This window comes from Mauremys mutica, chromosome 21, assembly GCF_020497125.1.
Source record: "Mauremys mutica isolate MM-2020 ecotype Southern chromosome 21, ASM2049712v1, whole genome shotgun sequence".
Classification (NCBI taxonomy): Eukaryota; Metazoa; Chordata; order Testudines; family Geoemydidae; genus Mauremys; species Mauremys mutica.
In genome coordinates this window covers 5,988,083-6,014,795 of record NC_059092.1, presented here as the reverse complement: position 1 = coordinate 6,014,795, position 26,713 = coordinate 5,988,083, and the positions used below count along the sequence as shown (strand labels likewise).

The window sequence follows — 26,713 nt, the reverse complement described above, 5'->3', positions numbered from 1 at the left end:
ATATTTTCTTCTTTCTTGCATTCTCTCTGTTATTAAGATCACTTGCAAGAAAAAAGGCTTTTGGTTATTCAACAGCTCAAAAATTTCTGCAGCTTTAATTCCACCTTGAACTCACCAGGCTGTATTCCTCACACCATTGGTGAATTTATCCCATAAACCTCACTATTTGTGACATCAGTCACTGCCGCATGAACTATATGCCATAAATACATTCTGATTTTAACCTTCAGATGAGCAACAGGAGCAAATAAAATAATTAATAATAATGCTTTGCACTTCATCTGAGTACCCCAGAGCACTTGACAAAGGGAGAGAAGTGTTACAAAGCTTAACAAAGAACTTGTTTTCCTGCAACATTAAACTGGGATCCTATTGTCCTCACGAGTAAAAAAAATACAGACCTTGTTTCTAAATAGTCCATTTTTCAGTTTTCCATGAAGCATCAGCTGAGGCAAAAGAGACTGAAGCTACAACCTAGTCTTGAGTTTTGAGCATCACATTACATGAAAAGGTCATCAGATAATAACATGATGTCAAAACAGTACAGCAAACATTACAATACCATACCATACCATACAACATAACCCGACAATGTATCAAAATGTCATTGTATTGGGAAGCAATATGAATAAATTCTGACAAAACATCACATTGTCTAGATTTAAGTCGAATTAAGTCTAATTTCTCTTGAAATATGGCAACATAACTGTGATTGAATTGGGTCAAAATTTATTGTGATATGTTTTTGTACTAATGTTTTTGGTCTGTTTTATGCATAATCTATTTTGGAGGATTATTCTTTAAAGAAAATCATAAATGGGCAGCAAAAATCCTGTTGCATCAAAAGTTTCATCATACTGCATAATAGGTATTTTGCATCACAACATTGCACTATGTCAAAATGCCCTCTTGACACGACAGTGGATCAAATATATTACAGCGTATCACAACAGTGTCATGCATAATGACACAATACATTTGTATCCATCATGCTGTGTCAAAATGCCATAATGCCACCATAGTGTTGCAAATATCTAATGAGATTGAGGCGAACTGTCACCATACAACTTGTTGCATCAAAATATCACTGTGATATGGTGTGACATAACATGCAGTGCAAATATGGCGAGTGTGATGCAATAATCCTGCATCCAAGCATGACACTGCCATACCATGACCTGCCATACCATCCTCACATCACAATGTTGTCATGCTGCAGTGCAGTGCCTCATTATGTTTTGCAGCCTGTGAGCATGATTTTGGGGAAGGGGCTTATCCCTTTTGGCAGGGTAGGGAGAGCTAAATGCCCCATTAAAATCATGACAGCCCTGGAACATAGGAGCATAGCACACCCTGTGACATAACACAATCATGGCAGGACACAACACGTCACGACATTGCATATCTCGTGACAGTGATTTGGGGGAGGGCAAAGCAGGGAGAACTGTTTGCCCCATTAAAATCATGACAGCCCTGGAACATAGGAGCATAGCGCACCCTGTGACATAACACAATCATGGCAGGACACAACACGTCACGACATGGCATGGCTTGCCAGTCACAACATGGCATGACATTGCAGGGCTTGTGACCGTGATTTGGGGGAGGGGACTCGTCCCTTTCGGAAAAGCAGGGAGAACTGCCACCCCCCCCCATTAAAATCACACCCACCCCGGAACACAGGGGCATAGCGCGCCCCTTGATGTAATACAAGCGCTCCAGGGCATGACAGGTCAGGACATCGGCTTTGGGGACAGGGCTCGTCCCCCATGTTGCAGGACAGGGGGAGGGAGAGGGTCTCAGCCCCTTAACGTCGTGTCTGCCCCAGACACAATGTGGGCCCCAAAGCTGCCTCCCTCCATCTAGCGGGCGAGGCATGAGGGGTCAGGGAGACGCTGGGAGGCGCAAAGTTTGGGCAACCCCCTGCAGGAAGGGGCAGGCCGGCACCTCAGCAGTCCCCCAGCCATTGCGCTAATGGCACCACCCCGCCCCGCCGAGACGGGGGGTCAACTGCCGCCAACGGGCGGCAGCCACCGACTCGGCACCTACCTCCCCAAGCCGCGTCCCGCGCCCGTTGTTGTAGGAGCCGCTAAGGCAACGGAACGAACCACTTTGGGAGAGCTGGGGGGGGGAAGCAGGAAGACACGTTCAAGCCTGAACCCCTCAAAGATGAAGTCCATCAGCCGCGTAACCCGCTTCGCTGTTAACCAGCTGCTTGAATTGGGGAGGAGTCCTGCCTCCTTTGGGTTTCTGTGTTCCCCTCTTCCCCTCAGGAAATGGTACGTTCCGACAGTGCCCGAGGCTGGCAGGCAGCTCAGGGGATCCCCCTCGTCCTCCCAGAGCCTGGGCTGGGCTCGCTCCCTTCAAGCCCGCCCCCCAGAGAGGCCCACCGGGCAGGCCCCTTTTAGTGCCCCCCTCACGGGTCATCCCCCCTTCAGTGCCTCCCACAGTGACCCCCCCCACAGGTCAGACCCCCCCGTTCAATGCCTCCCACAGTGACCCCCCTCCCACAGGTCAGACCCCGCCCTTCAATGCCCCCCACAGTGACCCCCCCACAAGTCAGACCCCCCCGTTCAATGCCTCCCACAGTGACCCCCCCACAGGTCAGACCCCGCCCTTCAATGCCTCCCACAGTGACCCCCCCACAGGTCAGGCCCCCCGTTCAATGCCTCCCACTGTGACCCCCCCCACAGGTCAGACCCCGCCCTTCAATGCCCCCCACAGTGACCCCCCACAAGTCAGACCCCCCTCGTTCAATGCCCCCCACAGTGACCCCCCAGGTCAGGCCCCTTTCAGGGCTCCCCTCACAGGTCAGCCCCCCCCCTTCAGTAACCCACACATCCCCAGGCCAGGTCCCTTTCAGTGCCCCCCCACACACACAGGTCAGGCCCCAAGGCAGGCACCCTCCATTGCCCACGTCCCACTAGCAGCCACCCTGTCTCTGCAATGGCATTCACTATGCCCCACTGCCACCCACAGCACAGCTAAGTGGCAGCGTCTCTCACACACACCAGCTGTGGCAGCATGCTGATCCCTACATGGGCATAGCCACCATAAAATTGGGCTTACCCCAGAACTACCAGGATGGGAGTGGGGCAGCATAAGGGTGGCAGATAGAGCCGAGGATAGGAAGTCAGGCGGTCTTGGCTCTGGGAGGAGAGTGTGGTCCAGTGCCTACAACAGAGGGAGGCTGGGAGCCAAGAGGCCTGGCTCTGGGAAGGGAGTAGGGCCTGGCAGTTTACAGCTGGGGTCTTAAGGTAAGGAATAGTGGATGCTTCCTGGCAGGGGTGGAATTAAGATTTGGTTAGAGCCATGGAGAGTGAGTGTGGTGGTTGCAGCAGGGGGCCTGGGAGTCAAGAGTAGAGCTGCTTCAAATTTTCCACTGAAACTTTTTTTCAGTGAAAAATGGTTAAGTAAACATCAGTTTTCATAAAATTAATTCCAGATTTTCATTGTTTTGGACGGAAAAAAAGTATTTTTTTTCAGGGGAAAATATCATTTCCTACACATTACTAGTCAGGTTTTTGTTTCTGAGCTAAGAAGGAAGAACAGTGTCAATAGTTAGAGCACAGCAGATGGCATTCCTGGGATTTGTCAACTCAAATTTGACCCTAACAATGTATATTTTGAAAAAAAACCAAACACAAGCTTTTACAAAACATCCTACAGAAATGTTTCCAGACATTTGTTTTTAAAATTTCCACTGGAGACAGTTGTTTATATTGCAAAAAAAAAATCCCCTGCAGTGTTTACATTTTAACTTCCTAGTACTAAGCAGCAACAGGTGAAACTGATTGTAAAGCAAATGTGAAACTGACTTGATTGTTTTCATAGGACAGGTGTAGATAAATTGCAGTTTTAATAGTCTAAGTTCTTTGTAGTATATATTGAGTTGGTCAGGTCCATTAAAGTTTTACAAAATTCCTTATATTAATATTGTGAATAGTCCCTGGAACTACTCACATGCTTGCAGTTATATGTGTTTGCAAGATTACCTCAGTTATCTAGGGAGGTTGTGGAAGCCCCATCACTGGAGGTTTTTAAAACCAGTTAGACAAACACTTGTGAGGAATGGTCTGTGTATACTGAATTCTGCCTTAGAACAAGGGGCTGGACTAGATGACCTCTTGAGTTCCCTTCCAGCCCTACATTTCTGTGATTTCTATGAAGATCAGAGCCTTATTGTAAGTTCTTCAGGGCAGGGACTGTTTTTTACTATGTCATATGGCCAGAAGGGACCACCAGATTATCTAGTCTGACCTCCTGTACATCACAAGCCACCTCCCCACAGCACTCACACACTACAGTGCCTGTGTAGTGTGGCTCCACTAGGTGCTAGTGAAGTATAAATAATAAATTAAAAAATAATAATGGTAACAAAAGGTGTGTTTTAAATATGATTTTTATTCTGACAATGACCTTGGAACCTCTCGCTCCTAAAACTGTTCATCTGTGAAATGGGAAATAATAAAAAAAGAGTAGGGCTGCTGTTTTGCAAATACCTGTGCATGAGAGTAAATTCATTCATGTGAATAGTATCACTGATTTCAAGCGTAAGTATTTGTAGAATCAGGGCCTCAGCTTAACATCTGCTGCTTATTTTATCTGCCCGTAACAAGAGAACGTTCACTCTTTTTGCCTGAGTACAATTAAAAAAGCTATGAGCCAAACACAGCTCACAGTTACACTTCAGTAATATTGTACCAGTGTAACTAAGAGGAGAATTTAGTTCAGTGCTTCAGAAGAATGGAGACTTTGTGTACTATCAAAATTGTATTTAATTTAAGGCATAACAAACAATTTACAGGATATTATTGATTGCAAAAATATGGAGGGACAGTTTTATTCATAGCTGAGTGCTTGTCCTAAAGTGCCATTTTAATCATTGCACAATACATTATCTGCCTTGTTTCAATTTAAAAGCCCTGTTTACTAAAGATACGTGGATACAGTCATTACAGCAAATTGAAAGCAATCATAGGTAATGTTTCTCTCCTCCCCTCCCCCCAAATAGATATGAATAGCTTTGTGAGAATAGATTTTAAGTTTGCATACAGTTAACCACCATATTCAAACTATTCTTTATAGTTTAAACTGAAGTGGTCTTCTGAGGTATGCAGTACCTGCAAATACATGCTGGACTTGTGTGGTTAAAGATCTCCCTTGTTTTAGGTGCTTTAGGATCCAGAGCTTAGTGGGGCTTCTAATGCTGTTTAAAACTAAAATTAAAACATTAGGAATTTTCCCAACAAATTATTTTTAGCCTTCTGTTAACTCAACTAAGATTGATGTAGCTAAAGTGTTCTCAACAGACACATCTGAGGATACTCAACATATAATCAAATTGCATAATTTCTCCAGTATATTTTATCTTATTCTGTAACACACACAATGTGTATCCTACACTGAAAAGCACAAAATAAATCCATTATCAGCAAATCATTGGTTCTAAATTGCACCCAGATAAATAACCCAGAATTACAAAATGTGGGTCAGATACTCAGCTGATATAAATCAGAATAGCTCTGATGTCAGTGGACAACATAGATTTGCATCATCTGAGGATCTGGTCCCAAAAATTGTCAGTTAAATATAAGCTCCTGTGTCACAATGTTCATTTGTATTGAACATATTTCTAGCATTTATTAAAAAAAAAAAACACTGAAAACTGCCACTTAAAAATACATAGACAATTACATTGAATGTACTATTTAGTTCATATATGGTGTGAAATAAAGTGCTCTTATAAAACATAAGTTAAATTGCTAATCTATAAATACTGACCCAGTGCTTTATACATTCACATCTGAGTTACTTTCTTTATGCAGGCTGTTTATTAATATGACACTAGATATAATTTACCTGCCTTCCCTTAGAAAATGGTATCTGGTCTGTATTGTTCCATATATTGCACAGTTTCTGTGGTAATAGGTAATTACCTGAAATTCACACTGCTTTAATACTTAAACTAACTTTTAGATACATGGTAAAGGGCACTGTAGAAAATATAAACATATAACAACATTTTGATAGTTAATGATATAGAAGAATATGAAAAGTAGCAAAAGACTAATAAAATAGTCAAAGTTCTGTAGTGAGACCCACGCTGGGGATGCATAAGAATGGCTCCTTTCTCAATTTCAGATTGGCATCAACCAATGATATATGTCCACTTGGAGATTGTGATCATCAGCACAGCGTGAGTAGCAGACCAAACTCTATGGCCTTATCTTTACAAGCTGGCTGTACTGGCTAACTTCTTCTTTTCTCTTTGTATGGCTTTACTATCTAACTTCCCCTTCCTATAGGATTTAAGCTGTATCAACTCTGTAAGTGTGGTGTTTGGGCACCTGCTATGATATTTAAAGTGGATTGTCCCACCTATGGTGCTCCTGTATTTATATGCCAATTTCAGGTAAGTCTCTGTCTAGTCTAGAGAAATCTAAAGGTGTAAAGTACACCTCTGTGTACTTTACACCTCTGTCAGCTCCCCAAACATGCATATTTCACCATTTAAAACTCCCTCTGCACTCAGACTACTCATTTAAGTGTGGCTTTAGGAAAGCACTTAAAATCTGTGCTTAATTTTAAGCATTTGCTTAAGTCCCAATGTGTACTTAAAGTTAAGAATGTGGTATATGCTTTCTTGAAAGTCAAGGCCTTAAACCCCAATCCTGCAATCTGATCTGAGGTTTTGTTCTGCTTGTATGAAACTAGGTTATGCTGTGATGTGTCTGTTGTGCCGGGTACATATATGTGTTACTCTGGGTTCTATCATTCATTCTTCCCATAAGTTTGCAGTTTTTAAGCCACTTAATGGTGGCTTTATGATGGAAAAACGCTCGTTCTGAGGAATCCACAACCCTTTCTACAATGTGGAAGTTATGCAGATTCATACTAAAATATACACATTTTGAAGTACTAAAAAATCCAGAGCTCCAGCCCAGAACAGACCTCTCTTAATTGTATTTTATGTACTTATCTTTATTATGTTTTCAGAGATAAGCATATACAAATCTGACAATAGGATTTTGCCCTTAATGTCTAATGAAAGGCTATTACAGCACATCATGAATGCTGATCATGCTACCCCGTATAACATGTCACTTATATTGCAAATCCTTCCTCTCCTTTCAGCATAAACTGTAGATTTTTGAGATGTTTTCTAGCACCTTAACAATAGCTACAAGAACATAGCAAAATTATTGTTAGTAAAAAAGTAATTAGATGACATGTTAGTTATTACTTCCTTCGTTATTCAAATAATTAAGTCATTACATTTCATAAAATGCCACTCAGTGTCTGAATACTTTGTCTCCTGGAGGTATTGCTGAATCTGTGAACATCTGTCAGTCACTGTCCATTCAGTGGAGAGAATTTAGCTATGCCCACCGAAGAGGTATGTATCCTTTCCAGCTCCAAATGGCGAGAACCTATGATCAAATTAGGTTAACTAAATAAAAGACAATTAAGATCTAAATTCACCCTAAATATCTATTATTTTTGGCTCAAAACCCAAGTGATATATAATTCCACAGAAACTGCAGATTCACTTGTGTCAGAAACAAATATTTACAGGTGTGTAAGGAATGGAGCTTTACAGATGTTTCATGCCTCTACTCAGACCTGTTTGGTAATTGGATCAAGAAACCATGTTGAAACTTTTGTATTTAGTTATGTCTTTAATAGGTATTCAAAGGCATTCCATTATAATTGACTTGTGCTTAAAAATGACACAATATTTTTATGTCTAACTCTGCATTTAAATAAAACAGGGAGTTATGCTTAGAAATTGAAGGGCAGATATGGCCCATTGTTTCATACAATGGTTGCTGATGAATTTCTCATATTTACCTAAAATAAATTGATACGGTTACCTCACTGGATGCAATATTTCCTTGTAGTTCCCTATTCATATTACAGGAAATAACCTCAGTGCTTGTAATATGCAAGCGGTATCCAACTGCAAGTATTTATTTAAGGCAATTTGCAAGTGTTTTTACAGCTGCTGGTGGTGGTATATTGTGATAGGGTGCATAAAACCCATTCTGTCAGAGCTGCTAAGGATTAAGGGATAGAGTAGCTATCTCCCCACCTGTGGCTAATTGGCTGACCAGCACCACTGTTGACAAGAGGCTGCAACCCAGCTAGAAGGGGTTGGTTGCTAAAGAGGCTGAGGAGTACCTTGTCTCAGCAGCTTAGGGGTGGGAAGTTACTAAAGGAGTAAGACCACAAAGTCCTAGAGGATTGGAGTCAGGCTGTCTGGAGGGGGGGAGCCTGCCTGCTAAAGTAGGTATACCTTCTCTGGCAATCTACTAGCTAGAGGAAGTCTGGACTCTCTCTAGTCTTCTACTATCAGGACCAGGAGGAAGATGATATAGGGACTTCAGTGGGAGCTGAATTGAAGGGCTAGGAGAGCAAGGTCTTAAAGGTCGAGTGTGCATCTGATGAGCCTGAGGATAGGCAAGAAAGACTGAGTCCCTTCACATGTACACCTTAATTATAGCATTTGTTTCCAGTAGCACCTAGAGTATGGTAGGTGATATATAAACACTAAACCAGGCATGGTCCCTGCCTCAAAGATCTTATAGTTTAGGATATAGGCCCCAGTCCTTTGAAGACTTGTGCATATGGTTAATTTTACATATTATGAAATCTTGGCAGTCCATAAAGCTGAGTAAATACATAAATCTGCAGAGTATAAGATCAGGGTATTCTATGATGGTATTCTAGTAACTACAGAGGAATCTATACATTTTGTTAATTATGAACTGCTATGACTCTGTGCATATTGCTTCCTGTATGAATCTTAAGCAACTCAAGACTGGCATATAAAAGCTTAGTAATAAGCAACCATGATAGTAGGTTAGAGGAGTCTTGCTACACAGACAGAACTAATCAGAGGGTGTACAGATGAAAGACAGAACAAGCTGCTTTTGATACAGCAAAGATGTCCAAGCAGGTTTCTTCTCAATTAAACATTAGGAAGAATAAGTCTATATGGTAATGCACATTGTAATATAGTTCTTCACTTGGATGCAATTGTCAAGATATTTTTATAAGCATTTGTTCAAGGCCTGATTCAAATGTTATCTGACTAATATTTCATAAAAAAGAAAATAATGGGGCCACTTGTATTTTTAACAGTAAAGAAACATGAGCTCAAGGCCTTAAATTTAACCATGTCCTTGCTCAAAAATAATGGCAGAATCATAACTTTGCCACAAGCTCTAAAAAAGGAGCAGTGCTTTATTGCACAATCCCTGGAGCAGCCCTAGAAGAGTAATGATTAGAGCTGGTCAGAAAATGGAATTTCCATTCAGTGGGAAATATAGATATTTAGACACTTGTTTTCATTCTGAATTGGAACAAAAAGTCATGTAACATTTGTAAAGATTCCTTGGGCTGAGTCTGATGCGGTGTTAATGGGTACTGAGAACTGTGTTCAGCCCAGCCCATGTTGCTGGTAGGTGGTGGGGGCCTATGGGTCAGCTGTAAAGCAGGGACATAGTGTGGTATCTTTTTTTTTTTTTTTGCATCCTAGTGAGAAAGCAGAGCTCTCCAGAACTAATAGGACTAGTATGAGGGTACTTTAAAAAAGCCAGACCATTAGAGATTGTGGAAAACTGTTCTGTCACCAAGTTTTCAGTCAAAAAATGCAGTTTAATTGAAATGTTTTGTGGGAATGTGTCAATTTCAGTGACTTTTTTTAAGGAAACATTTGAAATGACTTGAAATTAAAATGGAGTATTTCAGTTTGATTTTCTCGTTTTGTTTAGACTTTTATATTATAAACAATTGATTTTATTATTCTACATTTATATAATAGGTATTATATTTTTCTATTGTATTATAATGTTTCAACAGTATTGAGATGGAGCAGTTCAATAAGGTCACTTCATTGTTTCCAAATTTTTGATTATCTATAAAACGTGTTTAGTAAACCTCTGCTTGACCTCATGCCTTCCTACTTAGTGAGTAGCGCTACTGAAATCAATGGATGTACTCCCAAAACATGCTGCTACTTAATGTGAGTAAAGATATAGAAATCAAACAATTAACTACTAATATTGGATATTAAAAATCATATTTGCCCTCAAACATGATGGTTTGGGGAATATGTAAGTTGTCTGGTTTAAGGAAAGTGCAGTGGGATTGATTACAGCAGCAGTTAAATTGATATGGGGAGATAGCTGTTCTCAACCTTTTCCATATCATGACCCCATATTACAGCAACAAAAAGTTTCAGTAGCACCTTCTCCCATGTGGACATACAAAAAGAGAAGGTGGTTGTGGCCCTTCTGGTCCTGTTGCACTGGGATCCCACAACTTGAGAATTCTTCTAGACTAACAGACGTTTTGCAGCATGAGCTTTCGTGGGTGAATACCCACTTCTTCGGATGGCATCCGAAGAAGTGGGTATTCACCCACGAAAGCTCATGCTGCAAAACGTCTGTTAGTCTATGAGGTGCCACAGGATTCTTTGCTGCTTCTACAGAACCAGACTAACACGGCTACCCCTCTGATACTTGAGAATTCTTGGCATTGTAATGGATATAGAGTTTTTTCACTGATCCCATTCTAGTCCCTGGTTGCAGGAGACTTATGAATGTTGGGTTTTAGATATGTAATATGGTTCTGGATCTTGCAAACAGTTAATATGTGAATAGCTGCAGAATTGAGGCCATAGAGACTTGCACTTTGGCAGCTTTGGAGGAGGACATGTGTGTGCATACATGCAGATCCTGCCATTCTCTTTGCTCTAATGTTAAACCTAGAGAAGCTTCATTAGCGTCACTAGGCTTGCTTCTTTAATAGAATGGAGTATAAACTAGATGCTATTCACATTGAACTGAAACTAGAGTTTAGGCACAGGAAAAAGTGACAGATCCACCAGAAAAGCTCAGAGAAGAAAAGACAACAAAGAAAATTACTACTCTCCAGGCTCAAACTGAGACATTAATTAGAGACCATAGACAATTTAGCAGAAAGATGCAGAAGTTGGAGAATGCACATACATATTGTTAATTAAGGTTAGTAAATTTCCTAAGAGCTTTAGAAAGTGTGTCTATTATTAGAGGAGCTCTTGGATTTTTAAATAATTGAAGGAATAATTGAACCTGGGAAGATGCTTTCCATCTGTTGGGAAGGGGTTTTATTAGGTCTGTTAAGAGATCTCTTTCAGTTCTCCAGACACATGCAGTCATAGGGAAGTGGTGGAGCAGCAAGATCTCTACTTAATTACTCAAACCTCCTCCTGCTTGGCTTCTTGAGTTCTCACATTGCACCTGCAGGTCTCTCTACCATTAAAGTCACTGTCCTCAACCCTCTATCTCAGATATTTATATAGCCTATTCTGAGTGACTCAGTCTTTGCTGTATTGACCACCAGAACAACCCTGTCAGGTAGGGAAGTGCTATTATCCCCATTTTACAGAGAAGGACCTGATGCACAGAGAGGCCAAGTGTCTTGTCCAAGGTCACAAAGGGAGTCTGTGGGAGAATAAGGAATTGAACCTGAGTCTCCTGAGTCCCAGAGCATTGCCCTAATCACTAAACCACCCCATCACTTCAGCCCACCCTCCACCCTGTGCTTGAGACCCTCTGTTGCCTTCCAATATCCTCCCTTGTCATTCAGGCTCATCCTTTCCAGTGCCACACACAGATCTGCCCCTGCATCTCATCTGTACTTGCTGCTATGCAAATTCAGCTCACCTTGATGCTCCCTATGTCTCTTCTTCCTAAAGGTGGTTTATGCCCTCTTTTCATGTCATCCTCTATGCCAGTAACAGCCTCCCTGACCCTGCACGCTGAGGAGATTGAGGCTGCATGGCACACAGGGTCAGGAGGATGCTGTCTTGGATTCTTTGTCCTCCCATCCCCTCACTCTTTATTTATTGTCATTGATTGCATTGTGTTTAATTTAGATACGTTTCCTCAGAGCAGGGACCTATCCAGTTTGTCTACCTTTGTCTTATACACATCACCACCATCATCATTTATAAAGGGTTAAGATGTAGGGGGGACCTATCTCATAACATTTGAATTTCTGACTCATTAGAATTGACAGTGCAGTTTGCTGCATGGCTAAATAATGTGCTTCCTTATATGGATAGCATTTTTTTCTGGATGTTTCCAAGGTGACGGCAGCTCATGTGGAGATTTCTACCTCTTAGGCAGGAAGATTTGGCACTAATGAAAGAGTCTAGATTCTTGCATTGTGGTGGGTGTCAGATTAGATAGACCAGCATCCCAGACCACACATGTTCTGTAATATGGATCAACTTTGGAAATTTCTTAAACCTAGATATTGGCACAATGTAAAGACTCATCACTATTATCAGAAAATGTATCTTGAATGAGGGCAAAACTGGATGATTCTAGAGAGAGAGGCAGAGAATTTATAAACAGATAAGTAGTAGTAGGATCATAGATCAGGTAAAGTATTAATGCTTCTGATTGCATGAAGTAAAAAACATCTGTGGACTGAACTATATATAAAGTTAGAGAAATGTTCAGTAGATTATGCCTGCCTCAACCTCACTTATGTATTGTCACTTATAAAACAGTATTGCATGGTTTAGGCATTAAGGTCCCAATCCACACAGATACTTAGATGCCTTAACACACAATTTAGGCACCTAAGTCCTAGTTTTGGGCTCTGCTGTGATCCACAAAGCTCCCACCGAACACTGGAGGCACCTAAACTCACTTGGTGCCTACATTTTCAGGGTAAAAGTTCCCTCGGTGCCTAAGTTTCTGCCTCTGAGCATGCACACTGCTGCCTCCCTTGAGGGTCCAGATGCCTATCTCATGCATAAGCCCCTGAAGGTATGTCTACACAGCAAAGAAAAATCCGCTGCTGGCTTGTGCCAGATAATTCTGACTTGCAGGGCTTCAGCTGGGGGGCTGTTACATTGCTGTGTAGATTTCTGGACTCAGGCTGAAGTCCAGGCTCTGGACCCTCCCACTCCGCAGGATCCTAGAGCCCTGGCTCTAGCCCAGAAGTTTACATAGCAATGAAACAGCCCCACAGCTAAAGCCCTGCGAGCCCAAGTTGGGGTGGCGTGAGCTAGCTGCAGGCTTTTCTTTGTTGTGTACATACCCTGAGTGATTCTTAAACCGAGGGAAGGTAGGCGTTTAGTATAAAAACTTTTATATAGTGATTGTTTTCCCATCAAAGAAGGAGCGGGTTCTACTGCCATAAGTGATGGGTCCTTCTGACAGGGTATACTAGGTGCAGAGGCTCCCTGCTGGAGGCCTCAGGGTCCTGCCACACTCTATCCTAGAGAGGATCAGAAGAGAAGTCCTCCAAGCAGCCTAGAGTGGCTACAAGGGGAGCAGCCAGTCAGGGGCCCAGAGGACCATGTGAAAAGGAGCAGCAGAGCAGAGACTGAAGTTTTGTCTACACTACAGGGGAAATTCGGTCTAAGCTACGCAATTTGAGTTATGTGAATAGCGTAACTCATATCTATGTAGCTTAGATCTACTTACCGCGGGGACCATGCTACGCGATGTCAACTGGAGATGCTCTCCCATCGACTCCCCCTACTCTTCTCTATCCGGTGCAGTACAGGAGTCGACGGGAGAGCGATCTGTGGTTGATTTAGCGGGTCTTCACTAGATGGACTGCTAATGCACTGATCGCCGCTCGTGGAACCCCCAGTCAGTGTAGACAAGCCCAGAGTCAGGCAGTTGCTTCCTTTAGCTAGAAGAGAAAGGACTGGATTTCTGGCTGGCTGAAAAAACAGCAGGACCATGGACAGCTCAGTGCAGGCAGGGACTGGGGAAGCTAAGAAGGAGCTCCTGGCTGGTTGCTGGGACTGAGCAAGCCCAAGGAGGCCTACAGGAAGACAGTGTTTCCAGGGAAGAAGCCCTGGGAGTACAGTCTCCTACCAGGGCCTGGACAAAGTAAAGACTGTATAGCCCAGAAGGGGTTTTTGTACTACCTACAGACTGTGGGTCTGACTTGACTGGAGGGCTCAGTCACTAGAGATCTGCTGAAGAAACCATTGACTGGGGGAGGAGGCACTTGCGAGAGGCAGGTGCTATTCTGTTACCACAGAGTAAGGAACTGCAGGCACATGCACTCAACCAGGGGGCTGCTCACAAGAGGTGGGTGCTGACCCCATTACAGTCCCCCAAGTTTCTCTGGAGGTGGTGCTATTTCTGCAGAGATCATCTCTGGGTTTCCACACTGGCTCCTGAGCTCCCTGCTCCCTTCTATTTCCCTGGTAGCACAAAAAAAACAGGAGTACTTGTGGCACCTTAAAGACTAACAAATTTATTGTAGCATGAGCTTTCGTGTGAGCTTTAGCTCACGAAAGCTCATGCTACAATAAATTTGTTAGTCTTTAAGGTGCCACAAGTACTCCTGTTTTTTTTGCGGATACAGACTAACACGGCTGCTACTCTGAATCCTGGTAGCACAGTCCCTTTGGAATCACAAAGGTGAGGGGGATAGAGGACAACCACAGCACAGAGCGGCTCTGCAGGAAAGCTAAGATAGCTCCAGCTGTATTGACATTTAGGCAATTCCCCCTGGAGTTGGGGGAATCGTAATGGGGCAGTACCCCCACTTCCTCCTTGACAGCCTTGCCCAATGCACTGTTCAGTCCCCAGTGAAAAGTTTTTAATGAATTTAGACTGGAGAAGAGTGCAGGATTCGAAGCCCTAAGACTGAAGTTTGGTATCCACACAACAGGTTCAGCATGGGCAGTGGCAGTACTAGCTTCCAACATGTTGCCACCTGCTAGTGTGCTCCCCATAGTCATTCACTCCTTGGCAGTGGCCTCTTTGCTGAGGCTGCTAGAAAGGGGGCATACAGTGGGGTTCAACACATGGGTCACGAAACAGCCTTCTGTTAATAATGACTTCACCAGCCTGAGTTCAGTTCCAGCTGGTGACTTAGAAGTGAAAGATTCAGTACCCTATTGCCACTCTTCTGGGACAGACAGTTGCTTTCTGCATTCTTCTTCCTAGAAGTCATCCTCATCACTAGTTTCTTTTATTACTGCAGGCCATAAGGACATAAAGAATTATTCCACGGCAGGAAAATGTCACTCAACCTCACAAGCCAGTCTCCTATATATTGAAATTTCTCTTGCTATTTCCTGCATGACCATGAGTTTGGTCTTTGGAACTAGTTTGGAGCTTAAATACAGAGGTCTCTTTTCAAAGATAACTACAGTGTTTAAGGATGAAGTTTGTTGATCCTTTACACAATGAAATTGTGTTGTATTCTTCAGGGAAAGAAGCCTAATGTATAATGTCAGTGGGAAAAGATATCTATTTTATTACTGTAACTTCTAAGAACCCCAGTCAATGATCAGGACCCCATTGTGTTAAGGCACTGTACAGACAAACAAACAACAAAGATGACAGACCCTGCCCAAGATCTTATAGTCTAGGTGTCAGACAGGATGCCGCAGGTAGACAAATGGTGGGAGAGAGAGGAGATAAAATAAATAGGGTTTGATAATGAAAGTTTTAGTGTCCTACTTGCCTAACCAAGCCAGGCAGGCATGGTGATTTATAGGCCTTGCAGCAGAAGTGGGTTTTAAGGAGGATAACATGACAACTACAGTTGTGTCAAGGAGTTTTCCCAGGCTATGAGAATGGTATGGGAGAAGTGGACAGGCAGGAAATCAAGGCTGACAGAATGAAGACAGGGGCCAACAGTTCAGCAACTTAGAGCTGAAAGATACCTTTATATCTAATCCTTGATTATTTTGATATGAGCTTTATAGCGCCATCATGCAGAATAAACCAAAATGATTTCATTAGGTGAGGAATCATTCAATATCCTGACCACTTGTTTTCAAAGAGAAAAACCATCTATTGTTCAGGCTCTTGCCACATTGCTTATTTCTTAAGATTTCTCACCCATCTTCCAGGTGGAGGAAACATCCATAGTGGCTGAAGTACTGGTAGATAGAATACAGAATTCTTGTTGATGGGACCTGACTACAGAACTAGGGATGAGCCCTGTGTAGCATCCAAAATGATCTAAATATTTCTCTTGTGAAATTGTTATTGATATCTCCTCTTATATAAAATTACACACACCAGGGCCGCCCAGAGGATTCCGGGGGCCCGGGGCCTTTGGCGGCGGGGGGCCCTTCCGTTCCGGGACCCGCCGCCAAAGTGCCCCGAAGACTCGCGGCGGGAGCCCCCCACTGCCGAATTACCGCCAAAGCGGGACCCGCCGCCGAAGCGCAGCCTGGTCTTCGGCGGTAATTCGGTGGCGGGGGGGGGGTCCCCGCCGCGGGCCTTCGGGGCACTTCGTCCGCGGGTCCCGGAACAGAAGGGGCCCCCCGGCGCCGAAGACCGGGGTGTGCTTTGGCTTCGGCGGTGGCGGCGGGTCCCGCTTCCCCCCCCGCCTCAGCCTCAGCCTCTTACCCGAGCGCGTCTCCGGCGGGGCCTGAGCTCCGTCCCGCTCAGAGCCGCGTGGTGAGGGGGCGGGGCTGTGAGCTCCACGCCGAGCCGAGGCAGCTGCCCCGCCCTCTCCCCACGCCGCTCTGAGCGGGGCGGGGCTCAGGCCCCGTTGGAGCTCCCAGCCCCGCCCCCTCACCACGCGGCTCGGATCGGGGCGGGGCTCAGGGGCTCGGCCGGAGACTCGGCGCTTGATGCGCTGAGGCTCCAGGAGAGGGGCAGAGGCGGGAGCCTCCGCTCTTCTCTTGGGGGCCCCTGCGGAGCCCGGGGCCCGGGGCAAATTGCCCCCTTTGCCCCTCCCTCTGGGCGGCCCTGACACACACTCCTATTTTTATATATCTAGAGACATTTGGAGACTTGCCACAACAGAGTCTTTCACTAGCTGTTCATGTAGAGTCAAGGGAGAATGAAACTAATTATCTATGTGGTGCATTTTTGCCTCTAGAAATCTTATCAGACAATTAGATGTGCCTGCCTGAGTGATGGCCGTAAAATCACCTGTTATTCTTTGAAAATGATCCATTAGGAGTATATGATAATACAGATGCAACTTAAAAAAATTTAAACAGCATGACCTCTTCTAGATATACTCTTGAAATGTTCAGATCATAGAGGTCTATGATGATTTTCTTATACAATTATTGGATGCATTTCTCCTATATCATCTCCTTTATTTGAGCACAGACTCCACACTTTACAGCAGCAATCACAAAGACATGGATCATTATGGTCAGGAAAAGGCTGCAATTTGCAGATGAAAAATCATGAACACTGCTGAAATATGGGGTTTCCCCGTTCAGCTTTTGGTGAAAAATAGCTTCCAAGTTGTGAACTCTGTTCACCTGCTTCAGAGAAAGCAGACACTAAATAAACAAGATCATCCAGATGTTTCTTCCAAGAGTGTCCTGATGTAATATATCACTCTTACAAGGGCTGAGCTTCAACCAACAAGCTCACATCTATTCTGCAGTCTCAATCAGGCAGCAGAATAGTCACCTGATGGGATGGAAGTGTAGCTCTGAATATGAGCAACATACTAATAATATTTCAGACTAAATTCTTCTATCAATTCTCCAGTGGCTTTACATACACAGTAACAAGTACCCATGAAAGGGGAGCCCTATGAGACTCCAAACTGGAAGTCACAGTTTGGGTTTATCAAGTGTAGTATCTTAATCTGATCCAGTCTCTGAGCCATCTGAATTCTGCATGCAAGGTCAAATCCATACAATGGATATTATCATAACAGTTGGTGCTTGCTGCCACAGAGTTTGAGAAGAGGTAACACTTTAGTAGGGTGACAAAACTGCTTTAAAAAGATTGTGTCATGGGCCATCTTTGTAAGAATATGTGACAGCTCCAACCCAGTGGCTAAGAGAAAACTTTAATTATTTTCTAGAGGATTAGATGAGAAAGATTTGGGGGCTTACTTTTATTTTATACTGTGGTTTTAATGCTGATTTTATGTGTTTTAATCTTCTATCTTTTAAGTCATCTAATCTGTCATTAACAGTAAAGGGCCTAGGATATTGTGGTAGGTATTGTAGAAATAAAATGCATTATAAATAATAATTATTCTAGTTTCCATGTTTCCCCTACTTCTAATAGGCATTATTAATGCTGAGTGGGGAAAAATATACTCAAAAATCTCATCTGCCTAAGTAAGAATTTGTGTGGAACTGTGACAAAACAGCAGGCTGTATGAGCTGGTGTCTGCCCTTCTTCAAAATCATAGTTATGCAAAGTGCAAGGCCCCATTAGACTCAATGAAAACTACTCACACGAGTAAAGTTTTGCACATGCGTAGAGTCTTGCAGGAGTGGGACTTAGATCAGGACTTTTCTTCTTCAAGGCATAGACGTATACTGACGGCTAAATCAGCCTTGCAAAATTTGTCATGAGAATTTTTCATCCCAGGCACAAAATCTAATTGCCCTATCTTAATGATAAAAGCACTTCCTAGCTTGTAAAATATTTTGCTTATTCAGGGTGATATTAGTAGGCTGCTTGCAAATACACAGGATACATTCTACAGTTTAAAGCCCTCATCCTGTATGCTGATCTCTGCCAGTGGACCATTACCCCCATCTAGATCCCAAATGCAATTAACGGGCTCTGAACATAAGCAAGGGTCCACTCCTAGAGATCAGTTTGTAGCATTAGAGCTTGTGTTTAAAAGACCAGAACACTGAAATGATGTAGCCAAATACATCCATGGTGCAACTCCATTAAAGCTATTGGGAGATCAGTGGTTTATGACAGGGATTAATCTGGCCCATCCTGTTTTGGCAACAGTGGTGCATTTTGGAAGCAAGAGCAATGGGAAAAAGAAATAGCCAGAACGATTAAGAGATACAAGTAAACAATTTCCTGTGCGTAAATGCTGTACTTCCATTAGTGGCCCAGCCACAGTCAACAAAGCTTATTTTAACTGGGTTTGAGGGTGCCCAGAAGAGGTTAGCTGTTCTGAGTGTAGTTGGTGCATAAAGAAACACAACTTTATTATTTCAACAACAATTCCTTTAGAGGGCTCCTCACTATTGTGTATTTTAAGGTTTTATACAGGAAATTGTCTATTTAAAAAAAAAGTTCATAACAGCATTCATCGTTTCAGAGAATTCAGAGATTCCAATAATCTTCTTACACATGTATACATTTTTACTAGATAACTTATTTACTGTTCTTTGATATTGTAACAGGTGTGTTCTTAGGAGATATAATTGTAACTGTGTGCCTGTTTTACTAGTAAAATAAGTAGATGGTAACTGTCTAGCCTTGGAGAGAAGCAGAATCTAAGAGTACTAACCGCAGGTAGGAAGACAAGGAAAAAATATAGAAAAAATGAACGTCTGAAAGATGTAAATCTGTGTTTATTCCATACCCAGATGTATTAACTGATGCGAAATCTTACCCTGTAGATTACATAAAATAATGTTTTGATTTCTCCTCCCCATCATAAACAGCTTTCAAGATCTTTTTAAAAGCAGCCAAAGCAACGCAGTGAAGCATTAGAGTGTAAATTTAGGTGTTTTCTTTCCCAGTATGCATTAGCTGCAGAGAATGACAATCCAAATGGGGGGAGGGGGAATAGAAAGAAAATCGAAAGCTACGTTAGTCCTACATATGTCCTCCCTTGCTCATTTTAATATACAATACCCGTCTATACACACACTTCAGACACATATGTGGGTGCATGGATGGATGGGTGGATATTATCCTCAGTCCCTTCAGGGCTATTGTTTTACTTCCCTCTCTTGCTTTCTATATAAAATATTAGTATTGAATGGTACGAGCAAGAATATAGAAAAACCTTCTCCCCGGTACATCCTTCGTCCTTTGGAAAAATATCGGAATAAAGTATCTGGATATTCTGTTCCTTCCTGCCTTCTAGTGCTTACTGATACATGTTCTTTAAAACGTTCCCTCCATAGTGCTGCTTCTCCCCTTCTTCCGACAGCCAAACCGTCCAGCGGAGGAGAGGTGCGGCGGAGAAAACGCGGACTTTCATACCCGACATCCGAGTTTGCCCTGCGAAGAGAGGCAGTGAGGACCAAACTTCCCAACTGCATCTTGGACAATGTCCCCCCCAGCAGACCGCTCTACTGGGTCAACCCCCTTTAACAGCAAAGAGGGGCCCCCGAGAGTTTGCAGGAGCAGGTTTGAACTGTGGCTTTCAGTGACCCTAGAGAGCTCTTGCCATCTGAGAACTCAGCCCTGGGGCAGTCACGGTCCGGAGTCTTGTAAGCGCCGCGTCATGCCTATGAATGTAGTAACCCAACATGTTTCATCTATGGGAAGCAGCCCTCTAGCCCTGCCAGAGATGAGGAAGAAGTTTGTCTAACGCTGGCTCTGCCGCCCATGCTCTTGCTAGTGCTTTCTGTGTGTGACTTGTTTAAAGCCCCTGCAACTGCCCTGCTCATTTCCCTCCTCCAGTCTCCGTGCTGCAGAGGGCAGGCGCTTGCTGCTGTTGCCTCTGGAGTTGTGCAGGGAGCGGTGCAGAGGTAGGAGGGGGAGGGAACGTGCTGCGCGCACACACACAAACTCCTGCAGTTTACCCACGCTTTCTCCGGCTAAAACGTGCATTAATCTCACTCCGAGCAGCCCCTGGACTGGTTGCTGCTCCAGGGACGTGTCCCCCTGTGTCCTGAGACTGGACTCGATCGTTGTGTTTAGTTGTGGTTTTTGCACAGGGGCACTTCTAGGAGCTGACGAGCATTTGTAGTTCGCTTCCTCCTGCGCGTGCTATGATCAAATCTGTAATTTCAGAGGTTATTTTCGGCAACCAGCTTTGCACGGTGGAAGATCTGCTGGGAAGAAGCCTCTGAAAAGCAGCAGCGAGTGGGGATGGCACAAAGGGGCAGCTGTCAAGCCGGGACGCCACTTTTCCTGCCCTTGGTATGAGGCAGGGAACGGGGCGCAGCAGAGGAGACCAGGAGGGCTGACCCTGCTCCCCATCTCGCCCTGCCTGCATGTCTCTCGGCGGCTGTAGAGATTGTGGGGGCTGCTGCTGAGCAACAACACTGCTTCAAACTGAGCCTCAACTTACCACAGCAGGGATGGTAACGCTACAGCAGCCTCCTCGGCGCTTCCAGGACAGCAGGAGAACCAGGGTTTTGCTTGCCACTGTCTAATGCCTGGGACTAAAATGGAATTTCTCACCTGGATTTTACCGCCCTTGGTTCTGCTGTGCACCCAGCAGCACAGGTGTATCAGGTAAGGACGGGGCGGGGGGTCCAGGGTCTTTACTTATGTGTCATTATCCCCCTCTGCCAAGGACGCCCTGAGTTCGTGGGCTGCGGATCTCGGTCTGGCAGGGAAAGTGGGTCTCGATTGGAGAGTTTGTCACAAGGTGCCCTACTTTTATCACTATTGCACCAGCTGAGCAGCAGCGTCCCGGGTTAATCAAGTGGGAAGCCCGTTAACAGGATGTCTGGGGAAGGCTTATCTCTAGGGCACTTGGTCTAAATTGGAGGCAATCTCTAAAGTTAATGGCATTTCACAGGCCCGGGATAGTTCCGTCCCTGTTTAAAAAGCAGCAGTCCCTGCAGTTTGGCCATAAAACTCGGCTGCTCACTGGAGATCGCTGGCTGCTGACTAAGAGCCTCCCCAAAAACAGACTGCAAAGATGCATGTACTGTAGTTGTGCCCAAAGCTTTAGCTAAGGGGCTTCACTCCAGGCCTGGGGCTCCAGGCAGCATGTGGCCCTGGGAGAGCAGCAGAGGGCTGGCAAAATGCTCAGAGAGAAGTTTGAAAAACAAAGCAAACCCATTTAAAAAAAGAAGTGTAGGGCTAAATCTGTGCAATTGTTCGTTACGTTCACTCCGGAGGTGTTAGCTAGGCAACCAGCGCGGATCCAATTTGCGATGTTCTTTATATACTCTCCACGGATCTGGAGGCTGAAAGTGGAGAAAGCTTGCCATGGTTATGCAATGAACGCAGAAGGGGGAGGAAATCTTTAAAAGAGAGAGATCTAGTTCAGGACATCTAAAAGCAATGCCCAAGCTTTTCCAGACAGGGAGCCTTGGGAAGGGATTCCCCATCTCCTCAAAACCAGTGGATATGCCTGTTTGTATTTGGGGGGCTTCAAGATAGTGGGAATAAAGGCCAAGTGGTGATTGTGCACAGAGGAACATGGTTACTGTGGTGTTTGGGATTATTTGCTGAGTTTTTATTATTTTATTGAGAAGCAGGACGATCCAGTGGTTAGAACAGGAGTCAGGCAACTGAGTCTTAGGCAAAGTCTTTCATTGACCGCATGACCTTGAGCAAGGTACCAAAGGCCAGGTACTGATACATTTACGCAAATACCTTACTTCTCAGGCATTCCTGTGACTTAAGAGGGTCACTCAAGGAGTAAGATGCTACTCACTAGGTGAATAAGGGTGTCAGAATCTGCCCATAATTTCAGTACCACAGTTTCCCCGCCTATACAGTTAGGATAACATTGAGATTTTTGGCTGAAAGGTGCTGTACAAGTGCAAAGTATTATTATTTTAAATAAGCAATTACTCTTCTCTAGCCTGTGACTTCAGGATCTGTTTCAAGGCATAGCAAGAGCCTGGGTGTGTACAATGTATAATTTGTTACATAAATTATTTTATTACTGGTTTAATTGCCTAGTTACTTGGCTTTCTTCCTACAATGACACAATAGTGATGAATTGTTTGTTAGAAATACATACACTTTGTAACAGAGGAAGGGAACAGCTAGAAAAATACATTTGCTAGCTTTTGAGATTTAATATTCTGTGTTCAAAAGATGTTAGCGGTTTATCTTATCTAAAATTGCCAATAGCAAAAGACTCTGAGTTCAAAGGACGCTACTGTGTTTAGTACAATGCAGTTTTCTGAAAGATCACTTAGAACAGGGTTCTCATTGCAGATGAAGTGATGAGCTGTATTTGAAAAGAAAAACGGCTTAATGGACACCTGGTGTATCACACCCTAGCCAGACAATAATACAAATAATAATAATAATCCTGGAAACCAGCCTGCAAATAATTTTACTCATGTTAAATTAAATGGAACTACACAAATGAGTAAAATTACTGATGTGTAAATGTTGGCAGGATTGGGCCCAAAGTTTTTGTAATGAAAATCTGCATTCCTGAGTTTTTGGGTGGGAACCATGAAACCAATGAAAGTTAACATGGCTGGTGAAACTTTGAAGCTGAGCATCAGAAATTGCAAACCAGTTTTCACTTGTTTTTTAAGGCTGGACAAGGAGAAGAATTTCACCGTTGAATGTTAACCAAAATAAAGTTTAATGTATGTAGTCTAAAGTTGCCCTTGGGTTATTGAATCATTATTTACAACCGAGCAGAAACTGGTTTCCATTGAGTTCACATAGGACCTGATCCAAAGTCCACTAAAATCAATGGATAGGCTTCCATAAACTTCAAGGGGCTTTGGGTCAGGCTCTAAGTTCTGAAGACAATTCTTAGTGCTATAGCATCTGTAAGCAGCAAACTTAGACATACCAGACTCTTTACAGGTGATGCGATTCCTTTTCCTTATTTTAAAAACGCAATGACATTCTAACTTATTTTCTGGTTTAAAAATCAATTAAAGCATTTTTTAAAATGCATATTTAGCATTAATCTTACCCAAACCCCACTATCCAACTGAGCTTCATGGAGAAATGTGTGACTAAGGCTGCACAATCCTCAGGCTGAAGTCCTGTGCAAATGCGCGTAAATTCTGTGTGCGCTAACCAGTGTTGCTGAATTGTCACCTCAGGGTCCTGTTCTAATCTTTTGGACTGATGCATATCCCTTGGCCACTGCAATAACTCATCTTGTAAGGAGAGTATACTTTTCTCCTTCTACCTTCTGTGCCGGAGATGCACAGGTTTGTATGGTAGAAGGTGCTTTAGCCAGGATATATTTTACTAGTAGTTTCGTACACTGAGATTAAAATGTAAAATTTTATCAGTGGCTACATTTCCTCTTTATTGATCTAATTTTGATTTTTAAATGTGATGCCTTGATCATAATGACTGCAGGGATGCCAAAGAATACATCTCTCTGGCCACAGATTCCATGGATTGTAGAGCAAGAGGTTATTAAAAAGAAAGTGCTGTTTGGAAGATCCTAAACACCAGAGTATTAGTTAAGGCTTCCCAAGGACCAGCTTTAAAGTTAAATACCAGAACTATCATCACTTTTTTTGTTTTTTAAGGAAACACCCATAGCCTGCTCATGCTTAGGCAATGTTCAGAAAGTGCCATCTCAAATAAGATGCTCAAGACTGGTATAATTTGAGGTCTCCATTACTTGTGCTGTTTGACAGAAATCAATGAGCCAAATTCAGCCTTGAAGTCAGTGAAGTTGCATCAACTTATACCAGAGCTGAGGTTATCCTATCCCACTGTGTTTATTAGTAATATTGGTATTCGTTTGCAGCTTCCTATGTGTTTAGACAGAGCTTGGCGCATTGTAGATGCTCTCTTAATACAAATAAATAATAGTTGAGGTGCATTAAAAGAAAATGTAGTGAGATGTCTTCTCTTGCAGTGGGAGAGATTCATGTACTCTGATTACTATTAATAGGAGTCATGCGGATGTCATGCTCAAAGGTTTAAAAGGCCTCTGACTCTATAACTCTTCAGTGAAATAGTTTTTAATTCTCTAATTAAAAATAGACACACAATCTTGTTTAAAAATCATTCTATTTGTATGTAATTAACTATCCTATTGAATAGTACATCTCTCAACCTTTTACTCCCAGTGATGAGAAGAGAGGCTTGCACATGTGAAATATATGCAAAGAGTAGACTACTTCATGCAGCTTAAAACTCATGGAGAAATGGAAATAAAGACTTTGATGTTCATAAGGTTGCCATGAATTAATCCTAATGCTTTTTCAATTACATTTCAAAATATGGAACATATTTACAGCTAGCTTCACTTAGAGTCAAGAATGGCAGATGGAAAGGATACACATATTACTCTAGATAATCCTGGGGTCTGATACAGACTAGATCATTCACTGACCTTGCCTGATATTTAAAGGCCTTTTTCCAGGAAAAAATGGCAGATAAAATTATATTGAAATGAAACAAATTTACTTCCATACCAGTTCTCTGGACCACACACAGTCAGCTATTTAACAGACTGATTCTTTCAGGTGAAAATATCCATTTCAGGTGCTCAGTTCCCCACAGACAGTGTAGAATGTAGGCTGGTTGGGTGACTTAAAGGAGAAATAGATACAGGGAGCGAGAAATTTTCCCCACCATTTTTTTAACGAGCATACACGGCCGCTAGTGTGGGTTACCGTGACCTATCTACAAGTTTGATCTAAAGTCAGCACTGCTGATGGCATTGGCCATTGACTTGCAGAAGGTGCTTGGGCTTTTTGTGTTAGAGAGTGTAACTGAGATTCCTATCTCTCTCTATTCTTGTTCAGCAGCCACTGAACAGTGCATTCATTCCCACATGGCTTAACTGAAATATTTACCAAGTCTTTCGGTCACTGATATCAGGGAATTTTGACTCAATATGTTCAAGGAGTGTCCCAGGAAATAGTAAGAAGCAGGCAATATTGCAGTTGATAAACCATGCTGCATTAGTGAAAATGCATTTATTCTGCAGCTGGTTGGAGAGACACATCATCTGAATTAGGTGTATATGTTACCCACATTCCCATTGTGAGCTGTGTTTATACCCCCAGGAGAGCTGTATTTCTTGGGAATATTTATTTGAAGGGCTTTGTAGTTTTCCCAAGTTTGTATAATAACCATAAACATCAGCTTTCTCTCTGCTTCAAGAGGGCTAAATTGTCTTTCCCTACCAGACAGGAAAACTAGACTTTTTTTTTTCTAGAAAGAAAAATGAGGCTCTTTTCCATGGTGAACCACCAATTGCATCCATCAAAGCATCATAGAAATGTAGGTCTAGAAGGGACCACAAGAGGTCATCTAGTCCAGCCCACTTCACTAATGCAGGACCAAGTAAACCTAGACTCCCTGACAAGTGTTTAACTAACCTGTTCTTAAAACTCTCCAATGATGGGGATTCCACAACTTCCCTTGGAAACCTATTCCAGAGTTTAACTGCCCTTACAGTTAGAAAGTTTTTCCTAAGGTCTAACTTAAATCTCTTTTGCTGCACATTAAGACTATTATTTCTAGTCCTACCTTCAGTGGACATAGAGAACAATTGATCACCATCCTCTTTATAACAGCCATTAATATATTTGAAAACTGTTATCAGGTTCCCCCTCCTTCTTCTTTTCTCAAAATTAAAACATGTCCAGTTTTTTTTTTAAACTCTTCCTCATAGGTCAGGTTTTCTAAACCTTTTATCATTTTTGATGCTCTCCTCTGGACTTTTTCTCAACTCAAGTTTGTCCTCAACTTTCTTAGAATCATAGAAGATTAGGGTTGGAAGAGACCTCAGAAGGTCATCTAGTCCAACCCCGTGCTCAAAGCAGGACCAACCCCAACTAAATCATCCCAGCCAGGGCTTTGTCAAGCTGGGCCTTAGAAATCTCTAAGGATGGAGAGTCTACCACCTCCCTAGGTAACCCATTCCAGTGCTTCACCACCCTCCTAGTGAAATAGTTTTTCTAATATCCAACCTAGACCTCCCCCATTGCTCCCTGTTCTGTTATCTGCCACCACTGAGAACAGCCTAGATCCATGCTCTTTGGAACCCCCCTTCAGGTAGTTGAAGGCTGATATCAAATCCCCCCTCACTCTTCTCTTCTGCAGACTAAATAAGCCCAGTTCCTTCAGCCTTTCCTCATAAGTCATGTACCCCAGCCCCCTACTCATTT

General features: G+C 43.1%; 2 protein-coding genes across 14 annotated transcripts in view; one reads left to right on the top strand and one right to left on the bottom strand.

Moving 5' to 3' along the window:
• The window catches only part of CFAP74 (cilia and flagella associated protein 74), a 97,926-nt gene extending 95,802 nt beyond the window's left edge, over nt 1–2,124 (bottom strand). For 2 of the 5 annotated variants that reach the window (XM_044995846.1, XM_044995847.1), the window contains exon 1: nt 1,672–1,824. In XM_044995846.1, the coding sequence (XP_044851781.1) occupies nt 1,672–1,689 (18 nt within the window). In that variant the 5' untranslated portion in view covers nt 1,690–1,824. Of the gene's footprint in view, nt 1–1,671; nt 1,845–2,049 lie in introns of those variants that run through there. The other 3 variants (XM_044995848.1, XM_044995850.1, XR_006574632.1) reach the window with 3 other exon arrangements.
• Nucleotides 2,125–2,154: 30 nt separating this feature from the next.
• Nucleotides 2,155–26,713, top strand: part of GABRD (gamma-aminobutyric acid type A receptor subunit delta) — a 44,193-nt gene continuing 19,634 nt past the window's right edge. Inside the window, exons 1-4 of one of the 9 annotated variants that reach the window (XM_044995865.1) lie at nt 6,212–6,415; nt 7,325–7,399; nt 19,865–20,090; nt 20,700–21,146. In XM_044995865.1, coding sequence (XP_044851800.1) covers nt 21,064–21,146 — 83 coding nt within the window. In that variant the 5' untranslated portion in view covers nt 6,212–6,415; nt 7,325–7,399; nt 19,865–20,090; nt 20,700–21,063. The other 8 variants (XM_044995862.1, XM_044995861.1, XM_044995863.1 and 5 more) reach the window with 8 other exon arrangements.